This window comes from Larus michahellis, chromosome 13 (assembly GCF_964199755.1).
Source record: "Larus michahellis chromosome 13, bLarMic1.1, whole genome shotgun sequence".
NCBI classification, from domain to species: domain Eukaryota; kingdom Metazoa; phylum Chordata; class Aves; order Charadriiformes; family Laridae; genus Larus; species Larus michahellis.
This window is the reverse complement of record NC_133908.1, coordinates 11,554,154-11,567,328: the sequence shown is the minus strand read 5'-3', so window position 1 is coordinate 11,567,328 and position 13,175 is coordinate 11,554,154. Positions and strand designations below refer to the sequence as shown.

The following is a 13,175-nucleotide window of genomic DNA, read 5'->3' as shown; positions in this document are numbered from 1 at the left end:
TTGATGCACTGCGTTAAACCCTGAGCACTGTATGACAAGATAAAAATAAAGCCTGCTTGGGGATTTTCAAGCATTTTCAAACAAATTGTGGTTTGTAGCTTAAAAGGCCAAAAGTAAAAGCAAACAGGAAGCACTACAGAGAGCATAAGGAAAGACAGATGCACCACCATAAACAACTGCTGGCTTTCAGTTCTACCAACCTTTTTAAGATCTCTTTATTCCCAAAGTATTTGAGAGCACACAACTGAACTGAAAAAGTTATATTTCTTTGGAATCTGTCCCTGATTTTTATGCAAGTGATATGCTTTTACAGCCTTTTCCTCAAACACCAAAGTCAACACCTGTAGTTTGTCCTCTTATGCGTTGTTGAAATTGGTGATGCTTTGCGGGTGATGCTGCTGCCATATCTGCTGCTGTTGTACTGCGAGCTGTTGAGACTGGTCTGACGTTGACAGGAGGTTTACAAGGGGCGATACACAATTTGCAGGAATGATCAAACCTGGAAACAGCAACAAATCAACTGTTTCATAAGCATGCAAACCATTTGTTCATTAAAACCTCAGGCTGATGATTCCACCTTTCAATTTATGCAGTAGTCAACGGTGACCATTTCCAATGTCAAGTCTATTCAAATGCAGCTACAAGTTGTGCTTCTCAAGAAAAGTTCTATCTTCAGAAGACACTAGATCCTTTAGGTCATGAATCAATAGAAAGTTGCCATTTTGCCCCCAAGACAAATTTTATTCTTACGTTACCCGCTGCCACTTATTTTTGCTTTTCTAGTCTCGTGGAAGTTACACCATTATCAGAGTTTAAGCCTGAAAAACCTAGTTTCAACATCTTAGAAAACTGTTACTAGAGTAGGAGCTGCCACGCACAGCCACAGGAAGTCCACATTTAAAAAAAAAAATAATAGAGATTTCAGCCTCTGAGGTACCTGCTATGAGGGCTTCGCTAAGAGGTTTAGCTACAAGAAATGACACAGTCATCTTGCAGTCATTCTAAACTATTGATTATGTATGACTTTCAGTAGCTCAAAAACCACAAAAAACACCATTTCAAGGGCTTGCTATTCTTTGCCAGAAGTGTGAAAAGAGTGCAGCCCTTACAGTTTCCCAGGTAGCTTGGTGGGAACAGGCCAAATATGACACTTTTGTTTCTAGTAAATCAAGAGAACTGAAAGAATAAATGTTCCAAAGCCTGGCTGAAAAAAAGTCTTCCTCCTTTAACCTGACTCAAAACGGTGTTTGTACTACACACACAGTTTTCAATAGTTGTACTTCTGCCCCTCCCCAACATACACACTGAGGAGCCTTTTCTCTTGGAAGCATCTCTATGAAGTCTACTACGTGACCGTCAACATGAAATGACTTTTAAGTTACAACTACTTTCTACTTCAAGATGGAAATAAAGGAGCAGACGAGCCACTTACCTACGATCCTCTGCCCATCTTCTGTTCTTAGACGAACTATTTGCATTTTCACATTTGTACCACTCACAGAGGCTAGAACGCCTTCTACTTTTGTCCAGACGCTCAATACTGAACCACACAGGACATAGTAAGTTCGGCAGCGGAGTCCCACTTCACAAACTAATCCCAAGCCTGCCTTCTTACAATTGCCTCTCCTACAGTAGAGAGGAAAAAAAAAAGCTTTCAAAAGAATTCTGCAAACAGGAAGTATCCAGTTGAATTAAAAATGAGACCTGAGGTTATTTAACATGTATTCAGAGTTGAGCGACAGCTGCAAGTACACAGTAAGGGAAGGATAATCCACAGCATGCCTCTAATGGTAACGCTTTGAGAAGGGTTGGCCTATTTAGGACCAGATCTTCAAAGTGTACAGACAGAGCTCTAAGCCAGAGACACCACTCGTTCAGATCACCTGAGAACGTGAACCTCTTACATACAAGACTGGTATCTGACAAGCGTATTTCAGAAGCTCCAATATTAACCTGAAGCTTCTACTAGTTATGCCATTCCTCAGAAATTAAGACATCAGCTGCCGAGTTCAGACAAGAAGAGGTAGCACAAAACCAGCTGTTTCTGACATCTATCTCTTCTCTACATGAAGTATAAATATTTTTCCCTCCAAATAGCATTAGAACTATTCCACCACAATAATAGAATACATCAAGGCACAAAGCACAAGCTACTCCTGGGTCATTATATTTCTACTGGAGTGCAATTTATACATTAGCATTCCTCTAATATCAGTACTTTAAGGGCAAGTGCAAAGCTTCATGTTTCCACTCAACAGTTGGGTCATTTGACTGGTCGTGGGACAATTTTTCTTAAGCACAAGAAACACAAGATTTCACATGAACAGCAGAAAAGCAGAAGTAGTGATAAACCCAGTTTGGGTAAACAGTTTAAGTTAAAGCGTCTACACGCACAGAAATACTAACCAATAAGCATGGGTGCAGGTATCCGCAGAAGAATTGTACTGCTCTAACCAGTGTGGCAGAGCATCTTCGGAAGGTACCTGGAAAAGTTACAGTGGGGATAATAATGAAGTAAAACACATCAAGACTTGCATAAAAACAGCAGCAATTTGGTCATTACTATGAGAAAAGCAGGAGCACCAACGTTCTGAGGGTGAGGAGAGGTACGTTATCCTGTAGTTTGAGGCTATTCAATGAAAATGCCATCTCAAAGGATGCGCAAAATGCTTGAATACAGCAGAATCTTAGAGCTTTTCCAATAATCAACCTGACTTCAGAGTTTCCTTAAGTTTTTACAAATTCAATACCATGACATTGTTTAAGAGTAGTATTGCATATTTTACCAGCCCCTAAACAAAATAATCCCTTAAAGTATTTAAAACTTCATCAGCAAACAGCTGAAGCTTCAGCATCATTGCTTAGAACATACTGTACATAGCTGCTTATTTAAGAGCGTGTTTGTACAACTTGCACAGAAGCAAGGCTTTTCCTTGCTAGACCCTAGAAAACCTCATTTTACATTACCACACCACAGATCATTTATATTCAGAAAGCTTGGTATACAGGAATGCAGAAACCATGTAGGATCCACTTAAAAAGCCTAAATACAACCTCTGCTCTGGAAAGATATACTTAGTTTTTAACTTGCTGGAATTATACACAAATACCAGAAAAAGAAAGTCCTTAATATTTCTTTTCAAAATTTTCTAAGTTTAAAATTAGCATAATTTTAATGATTACCTTCTTATATTTCTTTTTCAGGTCTGCACATGTTTCTAGTTTGAGTTGTTTCCCAGTATTTGGTCTGTACACTAAAAAAAGCTTCTTTTTAGGATTCACTTCTTTTACTAGAATAGCGGTTTTCTTGTTATTTCTTATCTGGAAAAGAAAGAGAAACCAAAGACTTCGTAAGTTTAAACGTGCCGACAGCATCAACCTTAGTGATGTGATACTGTGTTCTTTACAGAGTAATAGTGCGTGTGTGCCAGAACAACAAGGACACCTTTAGAAGGCAGTACCACTAATCTACATTAACCCCACAATTTTACTTGCAGTGAAAGCATCTGGTTTCTTGATGCAGCTTTAAATAGAAACTATTAATTTGGGCTCACATTCCTATCAGAAGGTATCCGGAGCAGCTAAAAAGGAGCACTTCATACTTAGCATCGGAAACAAACTTAACATTAATATAAGATTGAAAGCATTTTGCAAAACTGAACACTAATTAATTTCATATGAGACAACATATTTGGTTAGCCCCCCCAAAGCTTCTCTAAACATAATCCAAGAGACAGAGAATCTTACCTGTAGTGATAAATAAAATCCATCATCTGGACCCGTCTGTTCTGCCCAGATCTTAGTTGCTTCATCCCAAGACATTCCTCTCTCTACACTGATCTAAAAGAGAGCCATGCAGAGGTATTTAAATCTCAGACTTTAAACTGGTTACAGGAACTAAAGAACTGTAGAACCAATTATTGCCCAGTGAAAGTCCTGGAACCTCCCCTCACTCACCACCCACTGAAGCTGATTTAAAAACTTATTGGCAAGCAAGTTTTATTAGTTCATACAAAGAAGATACAGAATTAACTTACTGTGTATAGTTCTACATGTCCAGAGGCAGAATATCCGGGAGTTAAAAATTTCTTAACGTCCGCCTTCCTTACTTTTTCATCCCCAGAGCCCAAATCTTAAAAGGAAAGGACAGAGTTACTCTGCTTGTCTGTTCTTACTTAAGTGCAAGAGTACCGAGAAACTGATTTACTCACCTAAGATGCCCATATCGTATCTTCCATTCTTTTTAGCATTTTGAATAACTGCATTTAATGTGTCAGAAAAGTACTGGAATAAAGCATTCTGCTGATGTACTTCCATACCAAGAATTCTATTCAGAAATTTCCCTATATTGTTATAATCTTAAAAAGAATAAGAAATACACATATTAGGTGAGCAAAGGTTAAGTTTGATAACAACAAGCTCTCAATCAGCGTTTAAAGAATTTCAAAAAGACTACTCAAATCCAATCTTCAGAAGTGAGGAAAACATTCTGAAGTTCTCCAAAAAAGTGACTTTTTAGATAGTTACGACTTCAGTTCTGTTGCTAGGAATCCACTATCATGATATATGATATTCCTAGCAACATTCTAAAGATACACTAAACACACAAATACCTTTATCAAGCGTTAGTATTCCAGATCTGTCTTCTACATTTATCAAGCCTACGCCAATCAATCCCTGACGAACATCTAGGAAAAAGAAACAAGTTAAATCATTGCTGCTTTGCCATCTAAAAATAAACCAATGAAGTAACAGCTCGTTTAGCAATCTTGTTTCAGGATCCAATTCCAAAACTTCTGAAACCCCTCAAATACATTACTTGCAATTTCTACCTAATACATCAATAAGCAAGACAGAACCTTGCCTTCTGTCCTTCCAGGAAGCACAGGCAGGGAAAACTGTTAATGGCACTATACGTGAGCCCAGAGGAGAACAAGATATTGTAACTGATAATGGGAAAATTAAGTTAAAGGACTGTATGCAATACTTTGGCCAAACACATATAGAACATGCCTTATATTAAGAGAGTTCACACATCTTGTTTCATACATGAACTTCAACATTCAAGCAGGGTGCATAGGAATAACATCCCGTGAGAGTCTATCTGGGCCAGCTTATCAGTTTAAATAGTAACAATGTTTTCTAGCTCTAAAATTATTTGCATTTTCTGCATAATAGAGAATGATCAAAATGTAGCTGTTGCATCCAGTGAACTATACTCACCTTTGAAGAAGTCTCCAGGAAAATCAGGAGGCGGCGAGACCATTGGGGAGTCTAAGTTCACAATGGATTTCATAACAATCTCTAAAGCATTTCTGCCATACTGCATAAGAAAAAGAAAGTTGCTATAACAACGTGATCCAGTGTTTGTGCCTCAGCCCCAAGCACACATGATTTAACAAGCATTTGTAATTCACAATAAAACGTTTTTCTCTGCAATAGTAAAAGGAACTGGTGATTAGCTTTTCAATATGAACTACACTATATGAACAGCCCAGTCTTAATAATTAGGATTTCCAAGTTAATCTTTCAGTTGTGACTGAAAGGACGCATACCATTTACTTAAGACTTGGATTGTTAGCAAACACAGAAAAGTAATTTACACACATATTTCTGTTCCACATGGCTTTGCAAACAGAAGTAAGAATGTTTACTGGCCAGCTCAGAAAGGGGCCTCCTATCAGGAATTAATCCAGTTAAAAGTAAAACACTTCACAGGAGATGGAAGAAATTCTTCCTCAACAAGTCACTTGCGGAATAAGCACCACAGCATGAGCTTTCAAACAGAAACAGAAGCATCACCTTGTTGTCAAAATTGAATCTGCTGAGGTCTCGAGTTTCTGTAGCCCGTCTGTCACCATGGGTGAGGGCTCCCTGTTAAGACACACCTTTGTCATTAAATCAAATTTTAAGAAAGAGATTTAAGTTGTATTTTCTCAAATGAAGGATCAGATTTCTTGAAACAATCTTACCAAGCTCTCCAGTCTTTTTGCAACTATAGATGCAAATCTTTGCTCTCCTGCCAATTCAGAAATTAGGAACACATACTCCGGAGCAGTCACTTGGTTGGATCTATGAGTTCTTCCTGGATAATTAAGTACAAGCACATATGTTAAATAAATTCCACTTCATTGAACATTTCTAATAAACTATGAATTGAGGAGACTAAAGAAAAAAGCTAGAACTTAATCCTGCTGAAAGTGAGTTTCTGCTGTAATACAGCCAACAGAAGGTAATACACAAGTGCTCTAGAGCAACTTTCATGAAGATCCCCGATACATGAAAAACCCCGTAAGCTGCAGTGTTATTTGCTAGGTTTCTTCCAAAACTTTCAAGACTATTAGCTATGGCTATGAACAAAGCTGATTCTGTCCATAGGTAAAGGAGATTGGAAGGGTCCTTAAGAGGAAGCTTAGTCAATCTTATTTTCCGTGAATTAGCAGTAAATTCAGTTAGCATTACTGAGTTTGCTAGGGGAAGGATACAAAAAAGTTATTTACCAAACTGCTGTATTGCTCTGTCCGCACTCCATGGCAACTCCAGAGTCATGTGAACTCTCCGTCTCTGATTCTTAGCTCTACGGTCTGCTTGCAATGATATACCGGAGCTGGCAGCCTCCGAGATTATGGCAATGTTCTTTTTTTAAGAAAGGAGTTGTTAGTTAGCAATAAATCCAAGATCAAGCTTCAGTTTTCAGTTTCTAAAAAGATTTAATTTTGCAGCTACTAACATGCACGTGGAACGGTTTCACTTTTATTTGGTCTTCCTATTGCAAGAAGTGTGGGGGCAGGAAGAGGAGAAAAAGTATGGTTCTCTATCAGTTTGAAATGCTAATGAATTTTTTTGAGTGAAAGGAGTGGTTTTCACTTTACATTTCACCAGCAACTTTCTGTGCAAATGAAGAAAGGCAGTCTGTTGCAGCATTGCCATTCCAAAGGGCATGTTTCTGTGATGTTGGCATTGCACTTCAGAAATAAAAGGGGAGGGACACAAGGAGACTTGCTCTGATAGCAAACAACACAGAGAAGACAAAAAGCTGCTGCTAATACTGTATAAGGAAGCATACGGCCATTCTAGCATCTGAATGCATTTGCCTTGAAAGAATGTAAATGTTTGGACTGCGCGCAAGTCACTTACAGGAACATGAGTATTTACCCTCAAGTGTAACAAGAGGCCACAGAAGTTCCATGCAACAGCTACATTTACGAGACTTGCCCTCTTGTGGTAGCATGTCTCAAATGAACCACAGGGAAGTTTGTTGTGAATGGAAAATGCTTTCTAACTAGTACTTACTTATAGCACCTAGAAAGTCACTGTGGGATAATGATAGAGCCACAACTTGAACAACTTAGTGTTACTATGGCATTCAGCAAGTTTTTCTAAATGGTGTCTCTTTAAGGACTACCTTATCTCCATCCATGAACCTCTGCTTTTCTGTGATGTTCAGAATTTCAACAGGCACATCAAGTTCAGACCTTGACTCATAAGATATGCTGCCATCATCATTGCTTACAACTCTTCCTTTGCGGCCTGTCATCTTTAAAAATAAAAGGGAATAACAAGCTCATTATGGTAATATTAAAATTATTACATGACCAAAAGCTTCAAGCAATGATGCTATTTAATCATACATTGACCTTAAAGCAGATTCAATGATTTACTCCAAGTGCAAAACTACATTAGAGAACCTGGACTATTTTTTGGTTGATGACATTATCTGCTACGTGGAACGCTTGGAGTTAACTCAGCAAATCAGAAGTATAACAAAGCATATCTATGTAGAAATGATGTAGTATTATCCTACTGTCCATAAGGGATTTGCCAGGAGTACTAAGAAAATACACTAAACTAACAACTGAGATTGTCACTGATTTTAACAGGGTCTTTTAAATCAGTGATGCTTCTACTTGGATAGAAACAGGTAGCTTACTGAAGACATGTTTCTCAAGTTATTGAGAAAAAGAGATAATTTATCAGGCTTTTCACTATCGCAGTTTTATTATACATGTCCTTAGTTTTCATTGCCTACAAAGATGAACTAAAGCTGCTTTCTCTCTCATATACACCAGCTTCAAATTGACTACGACTAGTTAGAGAAATATAGCACTATAAAGCAAAAGAGAAACTAGTATTGATTTACCCATCAAGAAACTGTAAGTCTCAGAAATAACCTATTTACCCATTCAGAACTCTCCTCCGTATTCTAATACTATCTTCAAGTTTCTCTTGAATACAGAGGCATTCGGCAAGAGTAACCTATATTCTTATCCCTGGGAGATTACTGTCTAAAACTGATGAACGAGTTCTCTCACATGCAGCCTTGAAGAATGACAACACTGATTTACTGCAGCCAGATCATGTATGGCTGGAGCAGAAAAAAACCGCAGTTTTTTTTTTTTTTTGAAATGTGAACATCAGCCTACCTCTGCAACATTTTCGGGACCACCCAGTTCATCAATAAGCTCATCCAGTGTATTAGGTGGAAGATCTTCAGCCAGCTTTTCCAGTTTATCAAGCAGTTCTTTTTTCATTTGTTGGGCCCTTTCAACAGCATCCTGACTTGTTACAAAGCTGCTGTTTGTGTTACTGTTTGCTGAAATGTAAGAGAGACTTTAAGACTTAGAATTTCGCTGCCTAATTGCTAAGAAAGCGAATCAACGTCAAAGAAACTTTTTCTTACCTGACGTATTGGTACTAGAAGTGGTGGTACCAACGGTGGAAGTAAAACAGCTAGGTCGTTTTGATCCAAGACCAGAAGCTAGTAAGGCACTTTGAATAGAATCTGGATCTATACTTTTCTTCTTTTTCTTGTCTTTATTTTTTTTATGCTCTTTTCTAATTAACCAGGGATCTAAAGTTAAATAAAACATTTTCAAAAAGTTTCAAGCATTTACTAAAAAGTCTTCCTTTACTTTGAAAAACTACATTCTCATTACAAAAGGTGAGTGACAGAAGCCTGAACTCCAGTGTGTAAAACCTACTTAAGATGCAAATCAACATTCTAGTACTAATTCCAGTCTTATTAGAATTAAGCTACATGCTTATCAAGCACTCTTATTTTTGGCTCACTGGAATGGTTAGGAAAGACGTTATGCTTACTGTCTGCAAGTACAGTTACTCGCTTGATGAAACACTTAAACTGTCTTACCATCTTCATCATCTTCACTGGATTCATCTCTGAACGGGTTGAAGTCATCATCATCTCCAGAACTCAAGAATCTGGAGCTCTCATTGTCACTTTCTTCATTATCTGAAGCATCAGACTCACTTTCACTCTCATCAGAGCTGCTACCTGCAAGGCCACCTGTTTTGCGAGCTTTTTTGGCTTCTCTGCTTATTTCTTCACCTAATTCCATCACCCCAGAAGAAAAAAGGATTAGTTTAGACATTGTGGTCTATTTTGAGGTTTGTTTTACCATCACTGCATACAAACTAGAAAAATATTCAACTTCTAAAAATAGAACTATTTAAAAGAATCTAATCTAAGTTTCAAGTAAGACCTTTCACCCAAGATTTATGATCACGTACTTTTCGGCAAGAACATAATCAGTTTGGGAAGGGCAGTGATATTAGGCAGGAAAAAAAAGCAATTATTTGTGTGACTGCATCAGGAAGCAGCCTGACCTGTACAAGGCATTTTGGGATATGGTCCCATGCTCAATCAACCCAATTTTGAGCAAAGTAACAACCAGAATTTACAGGCTATGTTGCTTCAGCAGTAGTTTTAAGATCTGTTAATGGAGATGTCTAGCAAAAGTCTTAAGGACTTGTAATACATGCTCCTTCCCGGATGATTGTACTGATATTTACATTCCTTTATTTTTTTCAGAATTCACTCTTAGGCAGCTCTAAAATTGCCATTTTCACTATGGCATTAGCGTAAGAACTTAAGCATTACCTTTCCGTTTCTTTATTTTGTTCTCCTTGCAAGGGCTGTCTCTGGGTGAATTGTTATTACTTTGAGCAGTCAAGTCAATTCCCAACAAGCTAAACAGCTTCTTCCTGTCAGGAGCTGGAAAGTGCTTTTCAATAAGAGACTGGAATACTCCTCTGTTTAAGAAAGAAGGGTTCTTCAGTCAAATTTGCATTTATTTAAAGTAGAAATCTGTAACATTTTAACTGACTTCTCTGCAGAATTATTCCTTGTAAATAGTTCTTACACAAGCACTCTGTATAATTATCAAACATATTACTGTATTTGTCATCTTAAACATAGGAGACATTTACTTTACAGCACTGTTACTTATAACTTGTTAAATTTGGTTTTGGTATCAAGTGGTATTACTACTGCCATTTTCCTATTGCTCAGAGTTTAAGTGACAGAATAACTTAATAAATTAAGATCTTCAGCCAAGGTAATCTCAGGATTGTATCTAGCTCATCTGATAAAAGAGGAAAGTCACAATTGTAACTTGCTTTGGTATAAATGCAGTGTACACTTGGCAAGTCTTCCCCTCCTCCCACTTTGAGTACAAAAGTACCAGCTGTTCACACCCGAAAACGTCATTTCAGAGTGCCAGCAGAACCAGGAACTAACCAATGGCTCACTTGAGCAATACTGTCAGATTTTGCGTACAGGCAGCTTCAGTAAAGAACACGGCTAATAAAGGATGCCCAACTTTGTGGGCACTGATGCATGTTTTACAAACGAAAGGACAAATTGCTACACAAACTAAGTTGGATTAAAGACACTTTTGTAAAGGGCAGTTCAACAAACTTCAATCTTACTTTGCTGTAGAAACAAAGTCATTCAGTTCACCACCACCTTCCTCCAAAGCTTCTAATGTTCTTGCTTCTCCTGTTGACTGCAGGCCAATAACGACACACTAAAGGACAAATGAATACAAGGCGTTGTCATTAAGATGACTGACTTTTCAGTTTATTTTTTCCTGAATTTCTGCTCATTAAATAGCTTCGACACCATAAAATACAAAAGCATGATACTACTGTGTCTGAAAATCTTTGTTATAACAAAAGAAAATTTAATAGCTTTACATTTAACAAAGATATTTAAAAATAGGTCTTTATCAACTTACCTTCCCATTCTTGATTTCTTCCCGAGCGAGCTGCACCACCCTCTTCACTTTAGATGCTATGCAAAGGTACTTGAAAAACCTCTGATGAGCTGACCAAAACTGACCCCACATGGACTTTTTCATTCGTTGTTCTGCATCAATAAGATCAGCTGCTTGTTGAAACCTCTCTCTAGCACTGACCCACTGAAAAAAGAAAGTGTTGATTGCTTTACATGTCATATTTCGAGGCTACATTGGTACATTGTTTAATATCAAAATAAAGACAGAAGAGAAGTTTAAGTTTACAGTACTATGGGACCGCAAGTCACAGAAACTCATCATACATCAAACAAAGCTCACCAAAAAAACCCAACCAGCTACGGCTTAGTAAATTCAGAATGTAATTACTCTCATAATGAAAAACAGATACATTCACATTACCACCAATGCAAACATACACAGTATTTTCTAATTATCTAGTTTTTTCCATTAATACAGTCAGGTTAAGAAAGCAAAAAGTACTGCCCATAATTAAGTGTAAAGCAAGATCCCAAGAAGACAAAAATCCCACTGCCTTCATCTCTATAACATTTTGTTATACCAGTTCTTTCCAGATAAGGTAAAATAAGCTTTGGACACAAGTTTAGTGATTCTTTTAAACAACATTCACAAAGTGAAGTGCTGTTTTAAAGTTGATGTCATAGACTTGTCAAAGGTTAATTTTAATTATTGTAGCTATACAACATGAATACAGAGTCATGCTTAAGCATCTCTTATGCAGGTGAAGACCCTGCTCATTTTAATCTATGTCCAAGGAGTAATTATTTTTACCTAATACAGCAGTGGCAACATACAAGCAGAATGTGCATTTAGGAAGACGACACTCAGCTTAACATATGGACAAAAGCAACTAAGAACAACATGAAAAAGATAATCAGCAGATGAATAAGGGAAAACATTAAAGAGAACCACAGCTCCAATGCCTTGGATTTGATCTGCCACATGAGTAAAACTATCACCCTGCACTGTTTAACTAGAAGCACCACTCTACCATACTGCTTCAGTGAAGTGCATGCAGCCTGTCTAATGTTTTGCAGCTCGTTCTCAGCTCAGTTGCCTTAAGGGGGAGGACTGGAGCACAAAAATATGACCAACAGGTGAACGGCTTTATCTTAGGCAACAATGACCAAGGTCTCTGAAGCACTGCTAGAAGGCAGTGGGTCTGGCAGACACTGGAAGATGCAGCCAACACCACAGCTTTTATGGCTCAGAACAAGAATTAACAGCTTTTTCCAACTCTTAAGTGGAGAAATCTTTACATTAAGATGAGACAAGATGATGCCATACCTGTCTCTCAGCAAGCAACAGTACTACATGCAATTTCAGGAGCATTCAAGTTTAAACCAAGTAGCTACAACCTCTCAGAACTCAATACAGAAAGCAAATTTAAAGAGGCATTCTTACCAGTTTCACAGATTTATTGTACATTTTAACATATTCCTGTGAAAGTAGAACTTCATCAATTTTGAAAGTTACACCTGAAAAACTCAACTGTCTTGCTATGTACATTCCTCTCAGCTTCATATCCATAGCAACTATTTCCATGGCACCAACACCTCTAAAATAAAGGAACAAATTAAGTCAATATTAGAATTTTCAAAAGCAAGGATTTGTTAAAAAAAAAAACCCTCAAGTGCTTTAGAAGAAAACAGCATGCTTACAACTATGAAGGCATATGTTTTCAAAATCAAAGTACTGTTGGTTACACACATCTAATCAGGGGGTCTTGAAATTTAGCCTTCACGTAAAACTATATTGCTGCCTCTTGAGTATTAAGTGTATCCCAAGAGGTATGATTACTAAAACACTTACTTCCCCCACCCCCCCGAACGACCTAGCAATGCATTAGGAGACAGTACTTTACTAACTGTAAAAGGATAATGAATGGCCAAAATACGTAACAAAATCTTGTACTGAAATTTTATAAACTCCACTGAAGATTTAAAATAATGAATACAAACTGTATTAAGCTATACAGATTTATGCTGATATAAAAATAATTAAACTAAGAGGTAACTTCAGTTCTTTTCAACAGCAACACACCTTTACCAATACCTTTAGAGCACAGAAGTCAACTGCAAAGCCAACCTACTCACAAGC

At 37.6% G+C, this 13,175-nt stretch overlaps 1 protein-coding gene across 5 annotated transcripts in view; it reads right to left on the bottom strand.

The window, feature by feature from the left end:
• Nucleotides 1-221: 221 nt before the first annotated feature.
• SBNO1 (strawberry notch homolog 1) overlaps nucleotides 222-13,175 on the bottom strand; it is a 31,824-nt gene continuing 18,870 nt past the window's right edge. For all 5 annotated transcript variants that reach the window (XM_074606893.1, XM_074606891.1, XM_074606894.1 and 2 more), the window contains 20 exons: nucleotides 12,480-12,633; nucleotides 11,037-11,219; nucleotides 10,729-10,826; nucleotides 9,899-10,050; nucleotides 9,149-9,346; nucleotides 8,681-8,851; nucleotides 8,424-8,593; nucleotides 7,406-7,537; nucleotides 6,501-6,636; nucleotides 5,973-6,085; nucleotides 5,803-5,874; nucleotides 5,224-5,323; nucleotides 4,614-4,688; nucleotides 4,212-4,358; nucleotides 4,038-4,132; nucleotides 3,748-3,840; nucleotides 3,184-3,321; nucleotides 2,407-2,483; nucleotides 1,433-1,626; nucleotides 222-499 (listed from right to left, as the gene is read on the bottom strand). In XM_074606893.1, coding sequence (XP_074462994.1) covers nucleotides 357-499; nucleotides 1,433-1,626; nucleotides 2,407-2,483; nucleotides 3,184-3,321; nucleotides 3,748-3,840; nucleotides 4,038-4,132; nucleotides 4,212-4,358; nucleotides 4,614-4,688; nucleotides 5,224-5,323; nucleotides 5,803-5,874; nucleotides 5,973-6,085; nucleotides 6,501-6,636; nucleotides 7,406-7,537; nucleotides 8,424-8,593; nucleotides 8,681-8,851; nucleotides 9,149-9,346; nucleotides 9,899-10,050; nucleotides 10,729-10,826; nucleotides 11,037-11,219; nucleotides 12,480-12,633 — 2,641 coding nt within the window. In that variant the 3' untranslated portion in view covers nucleotides 222-356. The remainder of the gene's footprint in view (nucleotides 500-1,432; nucleotides 1,627-2,406; nucleotides 2,484-3,183; nucleotides 3,322-3,747; nucleotides 3,841-4,037; nucleotides 4,133-4,211; nucleotides 4,359-4,613; nucleotides 4,689-5,223; nucleotides 5,324-5,802; nucleotides 5,875-5,972; nucleotides 6,086-6,500; nucleotides 6,637-7,405; nucleotides 7,538-8,423; nucleotides 8,594-8,680; nucleotides 8,852-9,148; nucleotides 9,347-9,898; nucleotides 10,051-10,728; nucleotides 10,827-11,036; nucleotides 11,220-12,479; nucleotides 12,634-13,175) is intronic.